The sequence below is a fragment of the Phascolarctos cinereus genome, unplaced genomic scaffold (genome assembly GCF_003287225.1).
Source record: "Phascolarctos cinereus isolate Bilbo 61053 unplaced genomic scaffold, phaCin_HiC Scaffold_726;HRSCAF=1367, whole genome shotgun sequence".
Classification (NCBI taxonomy): Eukaryota; Metazoa; Chordata; class Mammalia; order Diprotodontia; family Phascolarctidae; genus Phascolarctos; species Phascolarctos cinereus.
Genome location: NW_027556098.1, coordinates 312,106,631 through 312,117,958, shown reverse-complemented (window position 1 = coordinate 312,117,958; position 11,328 = coordinate 312,106,631). Strand labels below are relative to the sequence as shown.

The 11,328-nt window shown below is 45.8% G+C and overlaps 1 protein-coding gene across 6 annotated transcripts in view; it reads left to right on the top strand.

Moving 5' to 3' along the window:
• The first annotated feature begins 5,583 nt into the window (after window positions 1–5,583).
• FXYD2 (FXYD domain containing ion transport regulator 2) overlaps window positions 5,584–11,328 on the top strand; it is a 184,370-nt gene continuing 178,625 nt past the window's right edge. For 4 of the 6 annotated variants that reach the window (XR_002325136.2, XR_013487773.1, XM_078156873.1 and 1 more), the window contains exons 1-4: window positions 5,585–5,629; window positions 5,822–5,857; window positions 10,504–10,542; window positions 10,865–10,939. Coding sequence is in view for 4 of the 6 variants with exons in the window: in XM_078156873.1 (XP_078012999.1) it covers window positions 5,614–5,629; window positions 5,822–5,857; window positions 10,504–10,542; window positions 10,865–10,939 (166 nt within the window). In the remaining 2 variants the exon portion in view is untranslated. Of the gene's footprint in view, window positions 5,630–5,821; window positions 5,858–10,503; window positions 10,543–10,864; window positions 10,940–11,328 lie in introns of all 6 variants that reach the window. The other 2 variants (XM_078156874.1, XM_020989668.2) reach the window with 2 other exon arrangements.

The following is an 11,328-nucleotide window of genomic DNA, read 5'->3' as shown; positions in this document are numbered from 1 at the left end:
TTCCCAAGGTTATGCAGGTAGAAAATGACTTGCTTCCAGAACTCATTCCCAGGTCATCTGACTCCAAAGCCAGTATTTGTCCTACCACACCCTCCTCCCACATCACACAGCCTCCCTAAATGTCCTGTAGGCAGTAGGAGATGTGGGCCCAGAACTCAGAAGAAAGAGATGTAAATGTGGGAGGCAGCTAAAGACCAGAGGTCAATGAGATTGCTGCGGGAGAGATCATAGGGAGAGAAGAAAAGAAGACTGAGGGCAGATTCTTAGAGAACACACATATTAATGACCCTAGAAATGATTAAGAACCCAGATCCAGGGACAAGGAAGAAATAATATAATAAAGGTAGGAAAGCCTAGAAAGCATAAAGGCTCGGACGACAAAGTAGGACAGATTAGTGGTAAAGGACATCAATTTTGAGAAGTCAAAGTGAACAAGGCCTGAAAAAGGACATTGGATTTCATGAATAGGAGATGACTAGTGGCCTTACAGAGAACAGTTTCAGTAAAGTAGCATTTGACAAGGGAAATGGAATGGGGAACCCAATAGTAACAGGTTAGGCTAGAGAGTGGATAGTGAGGAAGCAGAAGCATTGGGTACAAATAACTTTTTTTTCCCCAAAAGTTTAACAAAATCATAAGTTCTTCTTTTTGTCAATTAGAATTATATAAGGGAATAAGCTCCATAGGCTGGTTGTCAGGAGATCTAGATTCCTGGCCCAGGTCCTCTGCTAACTAGCCATACGACCTGGTACCAAGATACTTTCTCTCTCCAAGCCTCAGTTTCCTTAATTGTAAAAAAGGAGAAATGGTTTGGACTATATAATATAGGAGAGACCCCCTTCCTTCAAAAGTGGAAGACTTGAGATTGGCTGTCTTTTAGACTAAGTAGTGTTGGGCTGAGATGGGTACTAGCCCTAACTTGAGAGTGAACTTAGCAAAGTAATCAATTTGGGGAACTGTTCGCTTGACAATGAGGACAAGAATGTGAGTCCAGATAACTCCCATATCCAGTCCATGATGGCTGGTTGGTAAATAAGGTGCAGACTTGCCTCAGTGGCAGTGAAACAAGCATCATCCTTGAGGTCAGCTTATTGTTATCCTTGTACTCTTAGCCTAGTTCTCAGGCTATCCTTAGAATGTCATTACTGGAAGGACCTTAGGACAAAGAATGTTAGAACGAGGGACATAGATTACAGAGCAGAAAGGAAACTTAGGGAAGAAGGGGGAAAAGCATTTATTAAGTACCTATTATTGTTCAGACACTGTGTTCAGTGTTTCACAAGTATTATGTCATTTGATGCTCACAATCATCCTGGAAAAGAGGATTATCTACAATAATTATATATAAATATAAATGCATATATATATTATATATATATATATATATATATATTATAAGCAAACTGAGGCAAACTGAGGGTCACGTAGCTAACAGGGCAGTTAGGTGACAAAGTGGATAGAGTGCTCAGCCTGGAGTCAGGAACACTCATCTCTGTGAGTCCAAATCTGGCGTGAGACACTGTGCGACCTTGGGCAAGTCACTTAACTGTTTGCCTCAGTTTCCCCACCTGTAAAATGAGCTGGAAAAGGAAATGGTAAACCACTCCAGTATCTTCACCAAGACAACCTCAAATGAGGTCACAGAGTCGGAAACAACTGAACAACAAGCTAGTAAATATCTGAGGCCAAATTTGAGCTCAGGTTTTCCCAGCTCTGGGCCCAGCATTCTAGCCACTGTGCCTGCTAGTTGCCTGAGAACATAGAATGTTAGGAAAAAGGATGTGGAATAAAGAGCTGGAAGGGATTTTAGAGACCATCTAGGCCAACCTTGTCATTGTGTAAATAAGGAAACAGGCCCAGAGAAGGTATGTGATTTACCCAAAATCGCATTGCTCATGGCTTTGTGGTTTACTGGAATTCAGGCCTCTGAGGAGGTACTCTTTCTTTTTAAATTTTTTTTTAATATTTTAAATGAAAATTTTAATTTAATTTTTTAAATTTAAAATTTTTAAATTAAAAATGTTTGTTGCTGGTACTGTTGCTATGTCACATGGGTGACATTAATGCATTAATAATATGCCAGGTGCTGTTGGTCACATGTTTTAGCATTTTTAGAAGTTTCCACCTCTGAGCTTCTTGTCAATTGTCTTCATTAGCTGCTCCCTTCAGTTGTACCCTCAGGGATAAAAGTGCCTTCTCTCCACAGGAGGAGGAACCCAGAAGTCATATTACAGAGGTTTCCCTAGAGAACAAAGTTAACTTCAGGAAGTCACAGTCTCTCAGTTTTCTGCATTTCTAGCTCCCACCCCCACAGGACTCAGAGGTGCAAAGGAACTTGGAGGTCATCTAGTCCAAATGCCTTATGACGATATTAGCTTACATTTGTACTGCGCTTGAAGGTTTGCAAAGCACTTCATGGACCTCACTTGATCTTACAAGGTGGATGTTTTTATTATCTCCATTTTATTGATGGGGCACAGAGAGTGACTTGCCTAGGGTTACATATCTAGTAGGTATTTGAGGCTGAATTTGAATTCAGATCTTTCTGACTCCAAGTCTAGCAACTTTAATGTGACCTTCTCAAAGTCACAGAGGTGATAAATGGGGGATTGGAATTTGAACCCAGGTCTTTGCTGGTGAGCAGCAGCATTGTAAACAGTTCTTTCCCCCTCAATTACATGTAAAGATAGTTTTTAACATTCATTTTTGTAAAATTTTGAGTTCCAAATTTTTCTCCCTTTCCCCTCCCCAAGTCAACAGCCATCTGATACGTTATACATGTACAATCATGTTAAACATATTTCCACATTAGTCATATTGTGAGAGAAGAATCAGAACAAAAGGGAAAAACCATGAGAAAAAAACAAAAACAAAGTGAAAACAGAATGCTTTTATCTGCATTCAGACTCCATAGTTCTTTCTCTGAATGTGGATAACATTTTCCATCATGAGTGTTTTGGAGTTTCTTGGATCGCTGTATTGCTCAGAAGAGTTAAGTTTAAAAAGTCAGTCATCACACAATGCTGCTATTACTGCTCATCATTTCTTATAGCAAGATACTATTCCATTGCAATCATATACCACAACTTGTTCAGCCATTCCCCAATTGATGGGCATCCCCTCAATTTCCAATTCTTGGCCACCACAGAAAGAGTTGCTATAAATATTTTTTGTACATACAGAACTGTTAACAGTCTTCTAAACTGGTAAACATTGGTCAGGAAATTTGGGTGAAGTTGGCTTAATGGGCTCGTTATTTTTTGATAGTGTCTTTCTCTGCTTCTGTCTCTCCTCCTTCCTTTCTGCCTCTCTGTCTTCTCTCTTTCTCTCCCTCCTTCCTGTCTCTCTTTGTCTCTCCTCCTTCCTTTCTGTCTCTCTGTCTTCTCTCTTTCTCTCCCTCTTTTCTGTCTCTCTTTGTCTCTCCTCCTTCCTTTCTGTCTCTGTCTTCTCTCTTTCTCTCCCTCCTTCCTGTCTCTCTTTGTCTCTCCTCCTTCCTTTCTGTCTCTGTCTTCTCTCTTTTTCCTTCCTCTGTCTCTCTCTGTTTCTATCTTTCCTCCTTCCTATCTGTCTTTTCTCTTTATGTCCCTCCTTCCTCTGTCTCTCTGTGTCTCTGTGTCTCTCCTCCTCACCCTCACCCTGTCATCACCTTCCCCATATGTTCAGTTCTGGGCACCAGGTTTTAGGAAGGGCATTGGTAAGCTGGACAGGGTCCCAGAGCAGGGAAAACTGGATGGTGATGTACCTTGAGGTCATGCTATATGAGAATCAATGGGAGGAACTGGAAATGGTTAGCTTGGTGAAGAATAGACCTGCAGCATGTTTACTGTCTTAAGATATTTGTAGAACCGTCATGTGAAACAGGGACTAATATTATTCTGCTTGACTTCAGAGGGCAGAACCAGGAGGTATAGCTAGAAGCTGTAATGAGGTCAATAATATACTTCATGTAAGGAAAATATTTCCTAACAATTCGATAAAGTGGATCAGTCATCAAAAACAGGGCTGCCTCCAAAGACAGTGGTATCCCCCGGCTGGAAGTCCTCAGGCAGAGGCTGCATGTCCACTTGAGAGGGAAGGTACAGAAAGGATTTTTGTTCGGGTATGGGTTGGGTTGGACGGCTCTGCTTTCCTTTCCATCACAAAATTCTGGACTCTTCCCAAATGAAGCAGAGACGTGCTGCCTTTGGAGGTGGATGGGATTTGAGTCACTGGATCACTTCACTCAGCATCAGTTCATATAAGTCAGACTTCCTGTCTGACATTATCAGCATCCCAAAGAGACCTCATTATGCTGCCATGCTTCTGGCGCAGGCTGGGAGGATGGAGCTGTAAAGAAAGCCTCACTCTGCCGTCACTACCTCCGGAGGTGACATTGAAGGCCCAGGGAGGGCCAGGGGAGCATCTGTTCTGTTGGAGGAAGGGTGATGCCACTGCCATGGGAATGATCTACAGATATGAGTTCAGTCCTGTGGCCACATTTCTCCATGAGCCTGCCTAACGTGAGTCTGGATACCCAATCTTTGGGAAGACAGCTCAGGAAGGTTATGACCTTGGGCCTGAGTCTCTTCAATGGCTGTGCTCCTTGACTGTAAGGGACAGTGCTTCTAATAATAGACTCCAAAGTCCCTGCTATCCCAGCTGCTAGATGGGAGGTCCTCACCTTGAGAGATCTCACTTGGAGAGCAGAAAAGGTCCTGGAGTAAAATAGCCCCAGCTGGGCTACATCGAAAACATCCCAATGTGCCAGTCCGGGGAAAGGTCTTCAAAGGCATGAGTGTCATTAGAATTTCTTAGAGGGGCAGCTAGGTGGCACAGTGGATAGAGCACTCAGGAGGATCTGACCTCAGACACTTGACACTTACTAGCTGGGTGACCCTAGGCAAGTCACTTAACCCCAATTGCCAAAAAAAACAAACAAAAAAACTTCTTAGAACAGAGAAGACCCTTAAGATGCCTCTTAGACTTATCAAACTCCTACCAGTGAGACTGTAGTAGGCTAGGCTAGGCTAGGACTGTATGGAATTTGAAAGAAGAAAGAGACCTAAGAGTACATCTAGTTGTATCTCCTCATTTTGGAGACAGGAAATGAAAATCCTTCCTTTTGGGCCATTAACCCTCAGCTGCCTCCACCTCACTGCTGCCAAGTGTGAACTCCAGAAAGCTCAAATTTTCTGGCTAATTTCTTCTGATTTGGCTAGAAATCCCCAACTCCTCCCACCACCACCAGTCACAAGATCATAGGATTATAGGATTTAAATCTGGAAGAAACCTTAGAGTCCATCTAGTCTAACCCTTCAATTCACAGATGAGGAAACTAAGGCCCAGTGACTAGCCCCAGATCACAGAGACTCAAGGAAGAAGAGCCAGGACTCAAACCTCAGTTTTCTTGCTCCAAATCGAATTCTCTTTCCCCTGTTCCTAGCTCCAGTGCCCTGTGGCAATACCCTGGGTTTCTTACATGTAGGCTGCGACTCTGCATCCTGTAACCTGAGCTTGGAACAGACGTGGGGGCTGCGGTTTGCTCTTCAGAGGCTTCCAGCTTCCTTGTCCACCTGGGGCCAGGTAGTATTCAGACAGCTTTACCTCAGTCTCACGTGTATCCTTCTCTCTCCAATGCATAAGGCGTTAGGTGAGGTTAGCACTGCCAGCCACTCCTCCTTGTTTGGTTGGGTTTTTTTTTTGTCTCCTCTCCCCTCCTTCTCTCTTCCCCCCCCCATCTGTGGGCTCAGACAAGGTGTGGGTTGGGTGGAAATTGCCACTGCTTTCATCCCTGGAGATCCTCTCCTCACACCTCTCTCTCCTCTCTTGCCTCCACACACAGGCAGCAACCCCGAGGACATGGATAGACTATATTTTGGTAAGTCAAACACTGCATGTTGTTATCATCTTTGATCATTATGGGCCAGGACATCCTTCATCCCTTGGGGGAATCACATGAGTGAGAGATCCCTAGGACTTTAGGCAATGGGGTGAAGAACAAGAATGAAGTCGAAATGCATGTATTTCATATCATCTGGCTGTCTAGATGAGGATGGGAGAATGAGATTAGGAGTCCAAAGATCTGGGTTCTAATTCTGTTTCTGTTACTGTCTGTTGCTTGTCCTTTGTTCTCAAAGAGGACCATGACATCAGGGAGGTGATGCCATGACAAGCAAGTAAATTGGATTTAAGGGAGGGAGGGCTGAGCAAAGTCCCCAGTCTCACTTTCTCCTCCGGAGCCATCCAGGTCCCTGTATCAAGATACAGATTAGGACGACTTGAGATGGCCCTGCGGTTTGCTGTCTATGACTAACTTTTTTAGCCTCAATTTTCTTACATATAAAATGGGAATTAATAAGTTTTAGAGCTAGAAGGAGTCTCTGGATTACCTACTCCAACTCTCTTATTTTATAGATGAAGAAACAGAAGCCCAGAGATTTAGGCTGACTGGTCAGCCTTCTACAAGGTAGAAGTCAGTAAAGAGCCAAGATTTAAACTAGCAGTTAACCCCAACTCCAGCGGCCTTTTCTCCTGCCTGCCTTGCTTATGGCCCTGGGTTGTTGGGAGAATCCCACGAGATTGTGTAAGTGAAGTTACTTTGAGAACTACAGAGTACAAAGTAGACTTGGGGAATTGTTACTGAACCGTATAGTGCAAAGAACCCTGAGTCTGGAGGCTGAGGGGCTGGGTTCCAATCTGAACTCTGCTGCTAACTATCTGTGATAGTGGCAGGCCACACTTCTCTGGGCCTTAGTTTCTTCTTCTGCAAAAAAAAAAAAATGGAAAGGAGGGATTGCTGAATTGGAAAGTTTTAAGGTCCTTCCAACTTGAAATTTATGATTCAATGACATTTATTGTGTCATAGAAAAACAGTGTGATATGTTGGACAGAACTCTGAACTTGGATTCCAAAGACCCAGGTTCAAGCCCTGTTTCTATTACTTATCAGGAGGATGACCTTGGGAAAGTGAATTCACTTCTCTATCCTGTTTCCTCATCTGCAATGTTGTGGGGGATCAAGCAAGATAATGTGCTAAGTCAGCCTTATAAATGTAAACTGGCACCATTCTGCTTTCTCCCCTTCCCCACCCTGCCTCCGAGTGGAAAGGGGGAGGAAGAGGGAAGGTATGTTATATTATATTACGTTACAGCTAATGTTCAACACCTGGGCTAATGTCCACCAAATGCAGATGAAACCTAAGAGCGTAACTCTTAACCCACCCTGCCCCTCCTGTCCTCCAAAATATGATTCCTGGCATTTACCAGGTCCGTGGGAACAGAGACTATAGCGAAATCAAAGGGGGTCTGTTACTCACGGACCCCTGACTAACTCCCTAGGCCCTGTACACAAGCCATCCAACTAAACTGTGGTCAGGGTACAGGTGGCTGACTTGGGGAGAGTGACATGTTAACTCCCCATCCCCACCCCGCCATGAGTCTCCAAAAGTTCCCTAGTGCTTCTCAGCCCTTGTCCAAAGTGCCAGTTGCAGCCTGTCAGTCTGGAGAGAATGGCGCCACGATTAAGGCCAGCACTGCTGAGCTTCGGAAATTTCCTTTGAGAAGGAATAGTACAACGCCCCTCTCCAGCCTCGTCCTCAGCCTCATCCCATATGTGCCCGTGCGTACACACACGCACACACACACACACACACACACACACACACACACACACACACACACGTCCATGGTTCCGTTCCCTTGCTTCCTGTGTCTGGACTGTGTCACAAATCCTATTAATTTGTCCTCATTCCCTCCCCAAAGCCTTAGATGTGCTTTCCACTCCCCCCCTCCCCAAGCTTGCCCAGAGCTCTCCTTGTGACCAGGGTAAATATTACCCTGGCATTGTTAATGTTTAATGCCCCCCTTCCAGTCCCATACTCTTACCCACCCACCCACCCCCACCTTAGACACACTCAGTAATTAGCAGGCAGCCACAGAGAAGACATAACCAGCACAATGCCAGGGACAATGATGGCTAAAAGTAAGTGTATATGTGTCACATATGCATGTGTGTGTAGGGGGAAATTTCTTCCCCTTTGGGGCACATGGAGGGGTGGTAGTTCAGGGGTGGGCTGACCCCACTGCTTCCTGAGAAAAGAACAGAGCAAGGTTAGGCAAAAGTTGGAGGGGAGATGCAGTTCAGGTTTCTACCCTTTCTCCTCATGGTGCTTCGCCCACCTCTTACTGAAAGGAGAAAGATTCTTTTGCTGCCCAGTGCTAAGGCCCTGATGGAGAAAGGCTGGGCTCAGGCAGAGGACTCGATGGATGTCCAGGTCATGCAGTCCTCCCCAGGCCTATCCCTCCAGGGCCCAGTTGTGGGCAATCAGAGAACGGTAGCTTCAGGAGAGATGTGTGGCCCAAAGGGAGACTTGTCCCTCCCCATCCCAACTCCCAGTCTTATTCAGGACCCTCTCTAAGGAGTGTAATTGTAAGGGGATGGGACTAGGAACCAGGGGTCTGGGTTTTCCCCTTAATTCCTATTATTATTATTTTTGCAAGGCAATTGGGGTTAAGTGATTTGCCCAGGGTCACCCAGCTAGTGTCAAGTATCTGGCCTGAAACCAGATTTGAACTCAGGTCCTCCTTACTCCAGAGCCAGTGCTCTATCTACTGCACCACCTTGCTGCCTCCCCCCTCCTTAATTCCTAAAGAGTAAGAGCCACTGACCTCCCCTTACTTTAGACTCTTCTTGGGAATAGAGAGCTCATCTCCCTTTAATTCCTGCCCAGTCAAAGGAGTAAGGCTAGCCCTGCTCAGGAGCCTCTGAGCTCCACCCAGACCCTGAAGGGGTGGTACCATGCAGCTGCTGACAGATGTATTTTTATAGCCGTAAGCACTTCTCTTTTAGTGCCCAAGGAGAAAGGGTATGTACGCTTGTGAGGAGGCCTAACAGAAGAGCCAAGGGCTTCAAACACTCCTGTCATTGGTGGGCAGCTGTAGGCTGCCCCTGTGTCCTAGAGCCTGGTTTGTCTTACCCAACAAGTAGTGCAGTGGATAGAGCATTAGACTTGGGGTCAGAAAGACCTGAGTTCAAATCCTACTGCACTGTGTGACCATCTTGGGCAAGTCACTTAACTGTTACAAGCCAGTGTCCTCATTTGTAAAATAGAGATAATAACAGCATCTACCTCATAGGATTGTTAGGTAGCTAGGTGGTGCAGTGGATAGAGTGCTGGGCTTGGAGTCAGGGAGACTGACCTTCCTGAGTTCAAATCCAGCCTTAGATATTTTCTGGCTGTGTGACCCTGGGCAAGTCACTTCACCCTATTTGTCTCAGTTTTGTCATCTGTAAAATAAACTGAAGAAGGAAATGGCAAACCACTCCAGCATTTCTGCCAAGAAACCCCCAAATGGGGTCAGGAAGAGAGTCAGACGTGACTGCAAAGACTGAACAGCAATAACACAGGGTTGTTGTAAGAATCAAAATGAGGTGACAAATGTAAAGTTCTTTGCAAACCTTGAAGTTCTGTATAAAGGCCAGCTCTGGTATTCACTGAGAGCCATAAATGTGCTTGGCCTAGTGAAGAGGCCACCCTGCCTGGAGTTAGAGGGCAAGACAAGGTGACTTGATCCCACATGCAAGAACGCTGGCGTGATGGGGCGGAAAGGGTGCTAACTTAGGAGTCCAAAGACCTGGGTTCCAAACCCGGCTCTGCCACTGACTGGCCAAGTGATCTTGAACGAATCACTTCAGTTGTCTCTCTGTTTCTTCCCAGACGAAGCACTCTCCCTGCATTTCAGTGGCTGTGTCAAAGGCGTCATGGTTCCTTGTTTACTCTGGGTTTTGACCCTTACAATGATTCTTGTGTTAGCCCCTCTGTGGCTGCCACTCCTTCCCCATCCCAGTAGTCACAATGTGTCCTGTGTTCTCCAAATGAGTTTCCTCATTTGTAAATGGAGGATGTCCCAGTCCAATTCCCTTCTAGCTCAGGGCCCTTCGGTCTCTAGGTTTCTATTGGGAGAACCTTTGCCCTGTCTTTTTGAAAATTGTTTTGTGAGATAAGGAGCAGAGAGGAATTAAAAACTCTTGAACAGAGTGGTCAGACTTCCCCAGAGACACATTGAAGTATATTTCAATGTCTTGTCCCATTTTTTGCTGTTGGTTTTCTAATGGCTTAACATTTGAGCCAAGCCATATCCTCCCAATGTTCATCCTACCCTAACCCACTTAAAGCTTACCACACCCCACCTTTTTCCCTGTAGTAACAAGGAGTCTTCTGTTTTTCAAACTAAAACCTGGAAGAGGTACATAGGAACGATGAGCCTTGGAAAGATGAAGGGCACACCCAAGGTCACACAGCATGTATCTGGCATTGCTGGGACTCCAATTCCAGCACCTGCTTATTAAATATTTCAGCCTCTTCTTCTTTGGGCGGACCTTCTTAACTTCATCATCACCAGCTTCCTGTTGCCCATTTGCATACATGTGGCTGCGGGGAGAAAAGGCCTAGGAGCTCTGACTGGTGCTGTTCTGGCCCCAGCTGGTCCTCAGAGGTTTCCTCCTTCCCTTTTTCTCCTCTCTCAGGTGGTGGTCCCAAGGGGGATGAGGACAGATTCCACTACGGTAAGCCTGTCTCTCTCCATTATAGTACTTTGCTACCTGAACCCTGAATCTCCCCTAGATGGATGCCTGAATTGCCCCCCCAACACCTCCCTCCCCATATTATCCCTCCCTTACTCAGAGTAATTCTGCAATGGTAGCTGGAGAGGTGGGAGGAGAAATGGCTGGGTGCTGGTGACTATCGGGGTAATGAGGTGTAAGAGAACCTGGCTTGTCAGGCCCCTCTTAGTTGTTTCTCTTAGCTGTTCAGTTCCCCACTCAGCCTATCCCAAGGCTCAATCACCTCCCCTCAGGCCCCTCTAATCTTCTTTTTCCCCTCCCTGAGATTATGACACCGTCAGGAATGGAGGCCTGATTTTTGCTGGCTTGGCATTCATCGTGGGGCTGATCATTATCCTAGGTAAGTGGGATTTGGCCAAATTGGGGCATGGGGCATGGGGAGGGAGGGGGGAAGGGAAAGGAAGAGTCAGATACAGATGGGTGGAGATTGTAAAATGACCTCTTGTAGAGGTTATAAAAAGATGGCCTCTCGGGAGAGGCATCCTAAGCCACAAAGATGGCCCCTTGGGGGAGATGTCCTTAGCCACAAAGATAGCTCCTTGGGAGAGGTGTTCTTAGCCACAAAGTGGAGACACATTCTCAGTGAGCAGGGGGATGAGGCCCCATCAACTACTAGAGCCAGAAAGAGAGGTTACTAGAAACTAGTGGGGACAACACTGCCCGTGACTGCCACACAGGCCCTACATCAGAGTCTCGGGCAACAAAAGAATACTAAATTTGGGATCAGAG